This window comes from Phaethon lepturus, unplaced genomic scaffold (assembly GCF_000687285.1).
Source record: "Phaethon lepturus isolate BGI_N335 unplaced genomic scaffold, ASM68728v1 scaffold11240, whole genome shotgun sequence".
Taxonomy (NCBI): domain Eukaryota; kingdom Metazoa; phylum Chordata; class Aves; order Phaethontiformes; family Phaethontidae; genus Phaethon; species Phaethon lepturus.
Window position 1 is genome coordinate 1 of NW_010511190.1, and position 16559 is coordinate 16559.

Below are 16559 nucleotides of genomic sequence, written 5' to 3' on the forward strand. Positions count from 1 at the left end.
TTTTACTTGTCTGTAAAGCAAACTCTTTTTTTATATCCCTATTTTCTATGAAGGAGAAAATGGCATATACAGTTACAGGTGGGGTCTCACTAGAGTGGAGTAGAGGGGCAGAATCACCTCCCTCGACCTGCTGGCCATGCTTCTTTTGATGCAGCCTAGGATATGGTTGGCCTTCTGGGCTGCGAGCACATGTTGACAGCCCTTAGCTAATTTTTCATCCACCAGTAGCCCCAAGTCCTTCTTGATGGGGCTGGTCTCACTCACTTCATCCCCCAGCCTGTATTGATACTGTTGGTTGCCCCAACCCAGGTTCAAGACCCTGCAGTTGGCCATGCTGAACTTCATGAGGTTTACATGGGCCCGCTTCTCAAGCCTGCCGGGGTCCCTCTGGATGGCATCCCATCCTTTGAACTAATTGAGTGCACCACTCAGCTTGGTATTGTCTGTAAACTTGCTGAGGGTGCGCTGATCTTACTACTCGTCTTTAATAAAGATACTGACCTACAGCATTCTGTAGTTCTTATGAGGCTTGTTAGATACAGCTGGGAGCAACTGCAGCAGCACAGTGTGTTGCATGTCAATCCTATTGATTGTCAATGTAAAGCATACAGCTGCAAAGTGTATGAAGCGCATGAAGTGTGGGTTACCTGAAGTTTTACATAGCCTCGTTAAATTAACTTGTGTTTGCTGAGGGTATGACCATGTGAATCTCCCATAAACTGGCAGCAAGGTTTCACCACTTTCACCTTGAGATTACTATTAGATTGCTCCTATCTGAGGTACAGGAATACATGCTAGTCCCTTTATAGCTCAGTTGCTCATGTACAACATGAAATGTGCTTCTTGGTGGCTTATACAACTGTTACATTCATCTGTAGAAAGCTGGTGATAAGGAGCCCTGGGTTTTGCCTGTACCTCAGAGATGAGTGGTTAGTACTTAACAGAGCTTGTTTATTTTCTGTGTCAGAGCAACGCACATTACTGATGGGAATTTTTCCATTTGGCTTGGGGCCTGTAAAACTCTTGTATTGCTTAGAACGCTCTGAAGATGGTAATCCATTTATCATCTTTTATTAGTTTACTAAATAACATTTAAAATAGCCAATAGGAATTAGCATTTCCTCTGTCAAAATGAAATCTGTGAACAATTAGTCACTGCTATGCAATACAAGATGTACCTCCAGCAACTGGGTATCTCCAGGAATCACATGATTATCATGTGTTCCTCTAGTTGTCCTCTAGAATACTGTGAAAATAGTCTTTTGAGTAATCATTTATACCATGGCTGCAGTTCTTGAAGATACATTTGTGTGTGAATGAATTAAAATGTTATGTCTCCAAATCCTGCTCATTTCAGTCATTATCCTTCCACAATCTTCAAGTAGTATTTATCCATAGGATTCCACAAGACTAATGTAGTAACACATACTACTTTTCACAAATACTTTTATTTGTTTTAAAGTCAAAATCTATTGATGACTATTTGCTCATCATGATTTCTGTTTCTTTATAAGCTGGCCATGGAATTCCCATCAGAAGATATTTTTTTAATGACAGCTTCTCCAGTTATAAAAGCTGTAACAAATTTCAAACAGGTAAGAGAGACTTAATTTTAATTATGGTAAGACCTCTTCAGAAGTTTGTATATGTATAAATAATTAGAATCTAATCCTGAAAATGCTTACAATTTTGAACTTGTTTTCACATTAGTGTGACTGCAGTGGTGTTAGGTGGGCTGATGAGGTGTTTTATAGAGATTAATAATCATTAGTAAGTAACTGGTGAATATAATCACAGCATTCGAGCAAAGGTTAAACTGGGTACTTAGACGGTTGACGTATTTTCAAAGTTACTGAAGCTTTATTTCACTGCTTTGTTAATGGGTATGTTCCATTTTAGGCACTGAAATGGTATCTTTGAATAAATTACTGAAGGAACTTATTCTTGCCTAGTGTTTCTCATATTCATACAGTTGTGTGTTTGAATTTTGGGCAGAATCAGACTTCTGACAAGTAACAAATAAAGGAAGGACCTTCTGTGAAATGGCCTTCAGCTTTACGTACATCTCCAGTAGCTGGTGATTCAATGACCTCTTTCCTGCTGGTTTGAAAAAAAGAAAATCCATACATGAGTTCAGATTCCTGGCTACTAGGTTCATTAAGCTAGTTTTGCAGAGGTACACAGATCTTGGAAAGCACTGCTCTTTTTCCCATTCTGAGGGAACTTTAAACTCTACCATAAGAAAGAGTTGGAGACTGGACTGCACAGAACTGAGGGTGCAAAGCTGCCAGCCAGTAGGAAATTAGATTTTACTTCTCAGGGAAAGTTAAGACATGGAGAACGGGGCTTCCATCTGGCATTTATATTCATGACTCTCTCTCTGAAACATGGTACCTAAAGGTGAGGCGTGTCTCATGACAAGTAAAGACAGACCATTCTGTGGTTTATCTGACAGCTCAGTTTTAACATGATTCTTCCTGGTGTGTGAATGCCTGATTCAAATCACTACGGGGGAAATAAAGCATAGAGAGATTTGAACAGCAGTTCTTTGCATTTAGTGGCTGTGATTGTCTATCAGCATCTCTTCCTTTTCACCCTGTGGTCTTTGCCTGTGTCCAGTGGGATGCTCGGAATATAGCTGAGACCTCTATTTGAGACTGGTAGAGTAACACCCTACCAAAGAGTATCTTCTGGGCTCGAGAGTGCTGACAGTAGGGTCGTAAGTATCCAGGAAAGATGTCTACACATTGCAGAGATGTAAAGTCTGTCATTCACATCAGTAGCAGTATCTGAAGAGTAAGGGAATAGGTAAACAGTATTTGAAGACAGCAGCATCTAAGTTTTGGACATGAGCATCTTAATTTCTCTCTGAATTGCAAGCATGATGTGGCTTCTGGTTCCTACCTGTGTTCCAGACTCGAATATTCTATAAAGTAGCAGTGCTGGAGGTTCCCATGCAGCTGCTCCCTTCTGGAAGAAACCCAAAATCAGCATAGCTTATTTTCCAAGTTATGGTTTGCCTCTTCCCCCACCCCAGTTTCTGAAATATCAGATAGTGACAACGGATGAGGTGCTGAGTAAATCCTTTGAGGTGGTCTTGAATCTGTTTTGCCTGAACATGCCCTGCTTAGAAGCTGAACAACTGCAAGCATTTTTTCTAACATAAGAGCCAACTACCTGTAACAAGATGTTTTTGAATCATTAGGCTTTTGAAGAAAATGTCACCAGATTTTTTTTTAAATAGAATAAAAATATTTATTCTAGACAAAAGTGTTTCCACAATTCTTTAAGCTATTTTTACCAAAAATTTTTTTCCCAAAGTGCCGAGGAGAGGAAGATGCTTGCATGGGAGAACATCATTCAGTTATTTTATCAAAGTTATAACAAACAGAGAAACAGGGTCTTAACACTGCATCAGGTAAGTTAAAAAGCAGTGTTAACTCTAATATTATAGTCTGTTTATGGGATAAAACATTATAGCAGTTAGAGCAGGCACCAGAGTTCTCCATTGTTGCTTAGTCTCTAGCTTTGGAATTAAAATTCTCTCTACTACTTTAACTCTTTGCCAGGAATAGGCATGAGAAGATTCTGTGTATGAGAAGGAACTTTTAGCAGTAACATGATAACATGTTTTGAGACAATGTGGGCTTTATGTTGTGACTTCTTTACTGGAAATGAATATAATACATTTTGTTGTAAACTTTAGAAATAAAGAAATGGATAAATGATTCATATTTCTAAATACCTCTCTTCTTCCTACAGGTCTCCAAAACACTTGAGGAATTTGATGTAGAAGAGCAACCAAGTTCTCTATTAGAAAAACGATATCCCAATATTAAAGTTATACAGTCTGGAGTAAAACAATTGAAAAGTATTGAACATGTAAGCTAATGTTTTCACTTTCACTTTTACGTAGTTTTTCAAATTACTTATTAAAAAAAAAAAATCTAAGAAACAGGTGAATGTTTTGTGTGTGAAATTCTGTTCAAGAACATCTGGTCATTAAAGTGTTACCAAAATTGCAAGAAAATACTTCCTAACTTTAATTTCACTTATCACTTACACTGTTGTTCAAGTAGAAATACATACAGGGGACAAAATTGTAGAGCAGAAATTACTTGTTAATTAAGAAACTGTATCTAAAATCTTTGACACCCTAGAGATTTTGCATTGAATACCTGATTGGAATAGCAGGGAAACCAGTCAATGAATCCAATACTGTATATCAGTGTAAGTGTCTGAAAATTTCTCTAACCCTTTATTGGAGATCTCTCTGATTCCTGAATTACAGAGACCAAAATATTAACAACTTTGTGATTAAAAAAAAAAAAAAAATTCTTGAAAGAACCACGATTTCCACCTTTTTTTTTTATTATTTTTTTGCAAGTATGAGCAATGTGCAGCACATACACATCCTTGTTAGTGTCTGTGTCACCTCAGCATGCTATTTTTCACTTCAGCTTTTATCAGGAACTTCCATTCAGATCCAAAACTAGTTTTGCTAATTTTAAGTCACAGAGATATGATTCCAGTTAGATTCTCTTAGCATTCTGAATCTACTTATATTCATGTATCATTACTATAATGGTATTTTCATTTAGGTATGTCTCTGTGGACACAAATATTTCATGTATATGGATTTGGAGGATTTTTCGCCTCTTTTACCCCAAAACCTTTAAAAACTCTCTTTGTGTAAAACCACTGTAAACTATCTAGCTTCTAGTTTGGAAAACAACAAATAAGGTCATAAAATGTTAAAATTTAAGTATTGTTTGTTGCAGAATGATGTAGTTTGTTTAGTGCCTACCCTTTTTCTTTAGCAAAGAACAGAATTTGTGGTCTTTTTAAACTGTATGCTAGCCTGTGCCTAGTTAAGTTAACACAAGTCTTCTGTTGTCGAAATGCTTTGAGTAAGATTCTTAATTGCTAATACATAGTAGTGCATAAATCTACATCTGTTACTGGTGAGGAGGACATTGTCACATCCAAACCCGAGTCATCTTTTAGCACAGCTTGTGAGCATAGAGTGCCACCAAGTGGTAATCTTCATATTTCATCTTTCTTTGAGTGCACTGAGTACACTTTCCATTTTGTTGGTCATATAATGTCATATACTTAGGCTTGTAAGTCTGTGGTGAGTGTAATGCAAATAAATGACACAAGATTAATGAGGGTATGAAGGCTTGCTCTTTAAGAAGCCAATTACAGCTTTTAATACCTGCAAACTACTATGACATTAAGGAAAAAAATTGCTGATGTTCTCTTAGATGTCTCCAGTTGGTTTTTCTTTTCTCTTAATTTTTATCAGAAAATTTTCACTGAAGATGGGAAAGAATATATGTATGAAAAACTTTGCCTGTGTGCTGGAGCAAAACCAAAATTAATTTTTGAAGGAAACCCATATGTATTAGGAATCCGGGATACTGACAGTGCACAGGTAAATGTGTTTTGGGCTTACAAGTGTATACTATTGTCCTGGTTTCAGCCAGGATAGAGCTGGTTTTCTTCACAGAAGCTAGTGCGAGACTGTGCTTTGGATTTGGGATGAGAAACTGTTGATAATGTGCTGATGTTTTGGGTTGCTGCTGAGCAGCCACGGACAGTCCAGCTTCTTGTGCTGGCCTTCCAGCGAGTAGGCTGGGGGTGCACGGGGAGCTGGGAGGGGACACAGCCGGGACAGCTGACCCAGGCTGGCCAAAGAGATATTCCCTACCATACGACGTCATGCCCAATACATAAACTGGAGTTGGCCGGGGGGCGGAAATCGCTGCTCGGGGACGGGCTGTCGATCACGGGGTGGTGAGCAATTGCTGCATTGGGCATCACTTGTTCTTGTACATTCCTTTGTTGGTATTATCATTGTTGTTTCCTTCTTTTTTTTCTGTCCTATTAAACCGTGTTTATCTCAACCCACGAGTTTTTTTTCCCAGTTCTCTTCCCCGTCCCACTGCGGGAGGGGGAGTGAGCGAGCGGCTGCGTGGTGCTTAGTTGCCGGCTGGGGCTAAACCACGACAACTATATTCCTGCTTCTGCTGCAAAATACTAAAAATGATTGTGGAGTGAAATGGAGAAATGTAAGGTGATATTTGTTATGTATATCCTTAAATAGAAACACTTTCAGTAGCAGAGAAATAGCTTTAAAATAACATTAAATAAATTAATTAGTCACTAAATTTTATTAAGTTTATAGGTGGCTCATAGACAGTATTTCTAACATGGTGATCTAGAATAAATGGCGTTCTTTTACCCTCCAGGCAGAAGCCAATCTGAAAGTATACAAACAGGAAGTAGGCACCAGTAGAAACTTCCTCAGAAGGAGTACCTGGTACACGGTAACAAAGGGCTACTTCTTACAGTGAAAAGCTACTGAAGGACATTCTTTTTTCGAGTTCTACTGTAGCTTCTCCTCATTGTACAGCAAAGAATTACAGTTAAAGATGTGGAATGGTTTTCGCATGAGGAATGACTTAATATACTAAAACTGCAGCTTGGAATTAGAATGAGGTTTCACTGCTATAGGTCTTAAGAATTAGAGGAGGCAGGGTGAAAGGGAACCCTGCTTCTCCATATCATAAGAACTGTAATTCATCAAATGAAGCTTGATGTTGAGAATAAAAAAGGAGATACTTACACAAGCAAAGTGAAGTGAAACTATGAAATTGTTGTTTGTTTTGGATGTTAGAAATTCACCTGAGTTTAAAAAAAAAAAAAAAAATACAAAAAAGAGGAAAAAGAGACAGCCCTTGATAAATTTGTTGTGTGTAAATTGAAGAGAAAGGTGCCACCTGAGTGGCATCAGTGGTGTCTGGAACCAGTGAGGGTGTTCCAGGATAGTATTGTTGTGTGCTTGTCATCTCTATGGTCTTCTCTGAGCATCTGGTGTTGGCCACTATGGGAGACAGTAGCCTGGGCTATCATTTGTCAAAGCTGATGTTGAAGTTTGAATGAGGCTGAAAATACTTGTTTCTGGCTTTTGGGGGGGGTGGGGGCGTGTTTATGGTGATTGGTGGCATTTGCTAGTCTCCTCTGACACAACTTCAGTATCCTCTGAAGAGATTGAAGGACTGCAGTTTGAATGGTCTTTTACAGTTTAGGTTCTCTGACGTAAGTCAGGTAATCTGGAAGCATGGATGAACAGATTTTTGTGTAATTGCAATAGTTGGTCTGATAGTCACGATGCTTGATTTGTTTGAAAGAAAATACCTGAAGTGGTTATAGTATGAACTAAAAATTACTTTTTTCTTTTTAGTTTTATTTTCATTTTTTCTCTCACCACTAGGATGTGAAAGTTGTTTTGCACAAATGAAATTGGTTCTCAGATTTGCTACAAATTATTTTTTAAACAAATTTCTGATCAGGCATTTTTAAATTCCTAAATTTCTGTATCTTTGCCTTTTTAATGTTATGCAAATTATTGTGAAAGTTATTCAAGTTGTGATAAAACTGGACTAACAGATGTCACAATGCTAATGGTCTCTGGGACAGAGAAGAGTCTCTTGGATTCTATTAAGTGCTCTGTCAAATTGGCTTAAATGTAATTATTTAACTTCTCCTGTCTCAATTTGAGACTTGTAATGCTGTGTCGGTAACTTTATCCCTTAATGTGATAGAACTTCACAGGTTTCACTTAGCTTCTGTAACAGATCTTAGCATGATTGTCTATCAGTAGTCTGAGAAAATCAAAATAAGAGCACTAAGAGTGCAAGAAAATATTGAAAAGGACATAATTAATCTGTGTCAAGAAACATATGATCTAAGCTGTAATTGACTCTTTTTCTTAATGCAGGCTTTTCAGAAGAATTTGGCTCAAGCTGAGAGAATAGTAGTGGTAGGAAATGGTGGGATTGCACTTGAATTAGTGTAAGTAAATGACTAAGTTTTAAAGATAAATATGCAAATAAAATCTTTAACAATTCCATGTTAAATCTACTGTGCATGAGTTTGGGAGAATGTTGACTTATAAAATTGTAGCTCTTAAAACATTTAGTAGCAAAATCGATTAAAATACTTTTTTTTTTTTTTATGGTATAGTGATGCTTACTGTCACATAAAATTCAGCAAGCTTCAGAAGAAGCTTTGACACACAGATATCAAGTATATACAGTGTTTTTCTGATTTGGCACCAAAAGAGATTTCTGTTAAGACTATTAAAGACAATATTTAAGTTATAAACTTGTCTGACTTCTGGAGACAAGATGTAACAGGAATAGAGAGGCAGCTTCTCTTGTACCCAGCCTAATTTAAGCTGATAGAGCTTTTGAAGTGTCTGACGTGGCCCTTGTCACAGGTAGGATATTGAACCATGTGGTCCTGCAGCCTGCTAGATTACAGAAACATCTGTATTACACAGTTATATGGGCTTGTTTTGTGTTGCAGGGAATCACTTTTTCACTTTCACTACATTGTCCTCTGCATGTCTCTACCAGTTCATGCTCCAGGTAATACAACCAAGATCCAAATGCCTGTTCTAGCAGTGGGCAGTCTGGCAAAAACACACTTTTTTTTCATTGTGGGAAGCAGGAAATACTAAGTAATTACTACTGTAAATTTGATCTGCTTCCCCTCACTCCCTGCCCTGGTTCGGTTGAGGTTGTGCTGGTGAGAAAGTATGACCTGTCAATTTGAAGAGACTTTTTTTTTAATGTGTTCCTTATGTAAATATTTAGAAGCAGTAGTGGATTTGATAGGTTTAAAAGTCTTAGTTCCCTTATTTCTAGCTTCTGGAAGGAAACCTGGCATGCTTCTAGTTGTGTTGGTAAGAGTTGCATCCTTTTCAGGTAGTCTGTCACTTTATCCATTGTTTAAACGTCCACAGGTATGAAATTCAAGGCTGTGAAGTAATCTGGGCTATCAAAGACAAAGCCATTGGGAACACTTTTTTTGATGCAGGAGCAGCTGAATTTCTCATTCCAAAGCTAACTGCTGAAGAACGCGAGACTCCAATTGAATGTAAAAGAACCAAGTATACAATGGAAGGTATGTTTTAGTCTCCTAACAGGGCAGCAGCAGCAGCACTTAATATTAAAGATAGTCCTAAAATCAGTTAATTAAACTGATATAAATAAAGGCCATAAATAAGGTTTACTGTTATCATCAATGGCATTTCCTTCTTTAAAAAACCAAAAATAATAAAGCGATATAAAAACCCATCCAGAATTAATGCAGACACACAACAGCATGTAATAGCTACCTAAAATCTGTAAAAAAAAAATGCTTATTTTTGTGTCTGTACCAAGTTTACATTTAATTTCCTGTATTCTATCTGCTGAAGAACCTGTTCTATTCTCTGTAATTTTTAATGTTTTTCTGAACTATGTCAGCATTACGTAGGAAGGCGCTTTCCCATGACAAGCTATTGGAGGACCAGATAAAACCTCACAGAACGTTATTACAGATGCAGTGAAACTGCAGTGTTGATAACAACAGTTAACTAGAACTGCATGAACAAACATTACATAAACATATATATGACCAAAAAAATAACAAAGGGCATGGTTCTAGACCTCAGGTTTGGAAAAATAAATTGTAAAAAAGGGCTTAAACATCACAAAATGGCACCCAGTGTTATTCAGATGTATCATGGTACGTTAGAATTTGCAGTTTTGTGCAATGGAGGGGCCAGTGCACATTTGCTAGCAGAGGGACATCAGTTTAAATCTCAGCAGTGATATTAAGCAACTAAGTCTACAGTGGGTCTCCAGAACCCTGCTGCTGTTGGGGTCTGGCCGGCTGTTAGGGGACGGTGCAGGCACCTAATGGTGGCATGGTTGTTTCGGAGGTGAGTGAAAGAAAGGCATAAAGTTGAAAGGTGTTAAAAATTCTGGCTTGGAGTCTGATTTGTCTGCAAAATACTGGTTTTGGGACGTTACACATTTTTGTCTTCCTTTCTGGCAACCAGGTCATATTTCTCTTAATTGAGAATCCTTGTTCTGAATTCTGCAGGCAATGAAGCATGCACGCGAAATCTGATATTCTTCATCTCTCTCCTTCAGGAAGTGAGGAAAAAAAAAGATCTATAGCAGCACCTGACAAGCTGGGCAGTGCCTTGGGCCCCGATTGGCATGAGGGCTTAGATCTTAAAGGGACTAAAGAGGTATGGTCATAGTCTTGCTTACATTTGTTTAACTGTTGCTTTGAGTGGGTAAGGATGACAAGAATGTGAAATGTCACATTCAGGGTTATGAGAGAAATAAAAATAAAATGTGCTTGAACTGATTCTCCTGTTCTATCAATTAAACAGGAAAATATGTTGACAGAAATGAAAGTCATTTTCTGCTTGGAGGAGGTGGCTAATCAGATCCACTGACACAGTTTTAGCGATTTGCTCTTCAGATAGAAACATAAATACTGGTTTGCGTATTTTTGTAGGACCAGTGTTAATCCTAGCTTTAACCAGAAGCAGTGGTACCTCTAGTGTCTTGATTTTAGCTGCCATACATACATTTTCTTCTGTAAAAAATAGGATGGTAGGATTTGTACAGAGATACAGGGAACATCAGTCTCCTGTCACAGGCGATAATGAAAAGTGAAATCAGTAGTGGACATGAGCATTGTGAAGAGTTTCATGTGTGAAGTAAAGTCAAGGTCCTCATACTTCATATTTTTAGCTGGTTTTTATTATTAATTTCTTAGCTGTTAGGTGTTTGCTTCTCTTACATGCCTTTAAAAAAAAAAGGCCTTTCAAAGGTATCAGTCACAGATTCTACAGAAGTGGCTTTGCAATAGCAGTGAAAGGATATTTAGGGTATTCAGCAGGTTAATGGGTGGTGTTTTGGCTGTCAAAGGCTGAAGAAATAAGTTTGTGTTGTGGAGAGCAAAACTGTTCAAGGCCTGGATCCACAAAATACAGAAACAGGTAACTTTCCAACTTCTGTCCCGACCTCCGAAAAAGAGTAAGTGGTTGAAACATGGCTTGATGGAACAGGATATATTTTCTTTTTCTTTTTACAGCATTTAGAATATGAACTTATTATTGTTACCAGAATTTAATTCGTAATAGAAAAATGAAGGATTTGAAATTCTGAAAGATAGAAAAGATGAGTTTACTTTTTTTCTGTTGTTACAAGTTCTGAATTCTCTTCCTCTAAACTCAGGCGAACTTGAATATGTTTTCTGGCATACCAGAAAAATCTAAATTGTCATGAAATTTCAAGCAACATCAGGTATCTACTGAAAAAGCAGTTAAATTGTTATTTGCTATGGTTACATTTGTGCCAAAAAGGGAAAAAGTGTGGGAATTCAGCTAATGTGTCCTAATGCTTTAGGACAGGGTATATGGTGTGGGTTTTTTCCAGTTGAGTGATGTCAATTTAGGTGAAGGTATACTTGCTATTAGAAATGTTGTTATTGTTAATCATGATGTTTACAATTTTGTCAATCTTTCTTTAGTTTTCTCATAAAGTACATATTGAAATACTATGTGAAGTAAAGAAAATACATTCACAGCAAGAATTTATACAACTGCAACGGACTTCTTTGACTTTTCCAAATGAAGAGAAAAATGTAGAACCAGATCAGGGTAGGTGCCAGTGCTGATTAGAAATAACATGTTGAAGATAAAGCAGTGCTGGAGCATGTTTTATCTTGTTTGCTGTTCTAGAGCAAATAGAGATTTGGAAAATAAATCCTTTATTTCTATAAATTAAATGGAACTCTAGCAAGTTATAGTAGTTGAGAATTTGATTTATGGGCTACAATTAAATTACAAAATGTTACGGGTTAGACGCTTTTTCCACAAAGTCACCTAAATCCAGTATGCAGAATATTCCCTCCTTGTGACAGTCCAAATAAAATCATACATTAGTAGTGTATGTTCAAGCAGAAGAAGAAAAACAAAAAAAAAAAAACCCAAACAAAACCAAAACAAAACAAAAAAAAAACATTTAGTGTCAAAATTGAGGTAATTCTTCAAAGAAGGTTGAAGAAAATGCCACTTGTTTCATTAATAATTCTACCTATAATTTCCACTGAATGAAAATTAATACTAAAAATGCTATTTTAATAGCCAGTTAACTTCCAGCATAAGATTCTAGGAAGTCAAATCTTTGACGTTCTTTTTGCTTTTGAGGCATTTCCTGTGCATCTGTAAATTCACATGTAAAGGAATATTTGGCAATTACATAAATACTTCAGAGAACATCCCACGGGTCTGAAGCAGTGGCAGGATGCAGTATTTTCCCCCTACAAATGAGGGCTTTGATTTAGGAAAATTACAGAGAAAGTTAATAGCAGGGCTTAGACTTCAGCTCCAAAATCTCATGTTTTCTAGTCCTGAATGAAGGTAAGAAATATTATAGGTAATCTCTGATTTTAAATTTTTTTTTCCCCTACCTAATCAATTAGATATCTCAAAAGATTATTTTTCTTCTTTTTATTTCATTTCTTATTATAGACATAATTAATAAAATAACTTCTGTTGGTTACATTCTCAGGGCAAAATTTTCCCCTTTTTCAGTGCTATGGCCTGTATATGTGGAATTAACTAATGGAAAAATTTATGGATGCGATTTCATTGTCAGTGCAACTGGAGTTGTCCCAAACGTTAAACCATTTCTTGATGGCAATAATGTAAGTATACTGATTTCTTTTGAAGTTTAAGCTGCTAAGTAAGGTGAAGTAAGCTCTTTCAGCAGGTTTATGCTTCTGGCATGAAACATTGATGGATAAAGGTTTTGGATGTTGTACAGCATTTCAAAATTGTTGATAGAGGAAATACCTAACAAGATAAAAATTAATTTAATTAGCGTTCTTGGCTTATTATATTGCTACTCATGGTATGTACTGATACACAGTATATATACAATATACACTGTTAAGATTAAACCTATACAAAGAGAAAAAAATATTTGTATAATTGGTTAATGTGGCAAAAATTTAGAATAATTTCTGTGTTAATTCTGCACCTTACAAATCTTAAAATTTTCTCCTGGGAAGGAAGCAGTTACTTCCAGTAATTTTCATCTAGGAAACTGAGCTATAAAGGTGCTCATATTCCTGGAGGGAAGTCACACTCTGAATCGGCATCAGTGGGTGATGATTACGGAGTTCATAGCTGCCGTGTGAATTTTCAGGCCTTGAGGTCGTTCTGTCATTAGGTGTCTGGTTTAACTCCAGCCAGCAACTCAGCCCCACACAGGAGCCCACTCGCTCCCCGCAGTGGGATGCGGGGAGAGTCGGAAGGGTTAGAAGTGAGAAAACTCAGGGGTTGAGATAAAGACAGTTTAGGCAAAGCAAACGCTGTGCCCAAAACCAAAGCAAGATAAGGAATTCATTTGCTATTTCCCATTGGCAGGGAGATGTTTAGCCATTTCCAGGAAAGCAGGGCTTATCACGCCTAATGGTTACTTGGGAAGACAAGTGCCATAATTACGAAGGTCCCCTCTTTCTCCTTCTTTCCCCCAGCTTTTACTGCAGAGCACAACATCGTCTGGCTTGGCGTACCCCTCTGGACAGTTGGGGTCAGCTGCCCCAGCTGGGTCCCCTCCCAAGGCCATGAGTAAGCACTGCTCAGCAACAACTAAAACATCCCTGTTGCTGTTTTCAGCACAAATCCAAAGCATAGGCCCACACAGGCTACTAAGAAGAAAATTGCTCTATCTCAGCCAAAACCAGTACGTTTGGGTATTTGCTGTTTGGCAGTTCCTTCTGATGAGGAAGTAAAACGCTATCCTCTGCATAAAGCAGAAGAATATGAAAACACACGTCTGATGTTGAGCCATGAAATATTTCAAGGTCTACGTTATGAAGTTAGATTAGGAACTAGATATTTGCCATGGTATCTTCTGGCCTTGGCAAAAAGACGAACTCTTAAGATGAGGTATTCCTGTAATGTACAGAACGTGATTTGAAATTTGTTAAGCTACTTCCCTGCCTGGGTATCAGCAGTATACTTTAAAAACCTAGAAATAATGCTTAATGCTTTGTATCTTACCCTGGAGGTCCTGCCGCTGTAGATAGTCTCAAATAATTTTTTTCAGTATGCAATCCTATTCTAAGCTCTTTTTTTTAATGCATAAGCGTTTGAGATATTTTAAAGGACATGTGAAGGTCACTTGTAAAATGCAGCACTGATCTGTTCTTAAACTTGGTGAGAAAAAAACGCACAGATTTCTAGGAAATCCTACTTTTGTAGGCTAATTTTGTCTTTGCTGATTTGAAGAGTTCCAGGTTTGATGAGATTCAGGAATTCAAGATCAATTCAGGGGGTCAGGGGTAGGGTTGCATTATAATATGGAGAAGTAATACTTGATATGTAGACAGTCATCAGAAACACCTCATTATGGCACTCTTTGAGGGATCGGTTTTCTCCCCTTGAAGATGAAGGAGTCTTGACACTGAGGTTTGAACAACATGTTTCTCTTGTGGTTATCAGTCTCTTCTTAACAGAGTCAGATTAGATGGGAAAATGAATAGCCATAAATTGTTTACACTGCATGACCTTTTTCTCTGTTGCTACATGGTATCCAGAAGAGTATCTTGCTGGGTTCCCGTAGTATTTCTTACATCATTTTATATCTTCAAATGTTTTGATTAAGCAGAATAGTGTACTTACTTACTGATTCTTTTTGGCGTTGTCTGCCATTCAAAAGTAACAAATGAGATGACTGCTTAACATGGATGAAGTTGAATTATTTAGTTTAAATGATTATTTTTCTTCAGTGCTGATCTGTGCAAATACTTTAGTTTGCTGTAGGTGAAGATGGAGGTCTTAAAGTAGATAAACACATGCACACATCCTTGCCAGACATATATGCAGCTGGGGATATCTGCACGGCGGCGTGGGAGCCCAGTCCAGTGTGGCATCAGGTAAATCAAACCACGCAATTGTGCGCTCAGCAGCAGTCTAATCTACAAAGTAAATTACACACTATTACACCAACGGGAGAAAAGAAAGTTGAATTGAAGCAGGAACCAGCAAACAAGTAGATAATCCTCTGTGTGTTGATGACAGTTAACTTCATCTGCGTGGCTGAAAGCCAAGCTGTTCAGCTTGTCTGAGTATAATGAAAATACATAGCATGCATGCAGTGATCAGTGAGTGTCGGTCATTGCACAGTGCTTTTAAATCTTTTTTAATTTTTTTTTTTTAGATGAGACTGTGGACTCAAGCTAGGCAGATGGGATGGTATGCAGCAAAATGCATGGCAGCAGATACCTTAAGGGAATCTATTGATCTGGATTTCAGCTTTGAACTATTTGCTCATGTTACCAAATTTTTCAATTACAAGGTAAATACAATCTAATAGTCTTAGACCACCGAGTAATGCACATATTGCTTGCTTATATTCACTTGCCAACACTGAGCAGACGCTTTAATATTGACAAAACATATTAGCAAATAATGACACTTACTTTAGATTTTCTCCATTCATACTAACTTTCAATGCTGAAGAGGGCAAACATCTTTATGGATGTATTATAAATTTTAATTGGTGACTGAAAGCTGATCTACTTTGCATCGCTGCATATATTCCATTTCATTGGCTCATTTTGGGTTTTGTGTGTAATACTTCAAGGTGAAGATTTTTAATTATATTGTGGCTTTGAAAGCAAATGAAAGGGGGAGGTTCCCCAGGGACAAATATTTCCCTGTTTATATCATTCTTTTGAAGCTTAGAACCATTATCAGCAGAAACACTAAAAGCTACTGCAGTGATCTTACTGGTGCTTTTTTCTTTTTCCTTCTGTTAGGTGGTTGTTTTGGGAAAATACAATGCTCAAGGCTTGGGTTTAGACCATGAACTGATGCTGAGATGTACCAAGGGACAAGAGTATGTTAAAGTGGTGATGCAGAATGGCCGAATGATGGGAGCTGTGCTGATCGGTGAAACAGACTTGGAAGAAACCTTTGAAAACTTAATTCTAAATCAAATGGATCTTTCAGCCTATGGTGAAGATCTCCTGAATCCAGATATTGATATAGAAGATTATTTTGATTGAACAAAAATCCATTCCCATTTTGTATGAAGTTTTGACACTGAGTAATATGCCTTATAAAACTGTTTCCTCAGGATTACCAGAAACTGGGGGTAAATGCAGTTTTTTATGAAGATTTTGTGTTGATTTTGTCAAAATACTGAAGGGAAATTAGATTAATCTGTGTAGAAATGCATCAAGAAAAGCACGTGGATTAGCACTGGCAAAGAATTTTCATCTAGATTAGATGAGCATATGAGAACAGAGCTGTAACAGTCTTAAAAAGTGCTGTTCAGATGGCACTGAATTCACTTGAATGCAAGGTAGCCTTCACCTTTTAAAAGAAAGTAAATAAAACAACATAGTGCGTTAAATCCCATGCCTAATTCACCTGCTGTGGTTACTAAAGCCCAGTTTCCCCATGGCTTAGTGCCATGCATGTTCCTCATCTCAACCAGTAAGCCACCCTTGAGAGCCAGGATGCCTTGATGTGATAGTGCTGCCTTCCCTGCCTAAAGCTACCTCCAGGTGTAGGTGGTGTGTTGGCTATAGCCCCGGCTTCCCAAAGCCACTTGCTCAGGTGGATGGTTACAAGGCAGTTGCACAGTGTGTTACCATCCCGCTAGCACCCCTCAGACCTGTCA

General features: G+C 37.7%; 1 protein-coding gene across 1 annotated transcript; it reads left to right on the top strand.

Annotated features, from left to right (window-relative positions):
- The first annotated feature begins 1517 nt into the window (after positions 1–1517).
- On the top strand, positions 1518–16279 carry PYROXD1 (pyridine nucleotide-disulphide oxidoreductase domain 1). The gene is made up of 11 exons (XM_010283091.1): positions 1518–1595; positions 3763–3882; positions 5309–5437; positions 7787–7860; positions 8816–8976; positions 9993–10093; positions 11389–11518; positions 12455–12567; positions 14683–14805; positions 15090–15227; positions 15691–16279. The coding sequence occupies exons 1-11, from the start codon at positions 1521–1523 to the stop codon at positions 15937–15939; spliced, it is 1413 nt and encodes a 470-aa protein (XP_010281393.1). The 5' UTR covers positions 1518–1520; the 3' UTR covers positions 15940–16279.
- The last annotated feature ends 280 nt before the right edge of the window (positions 16280–16559 follow it).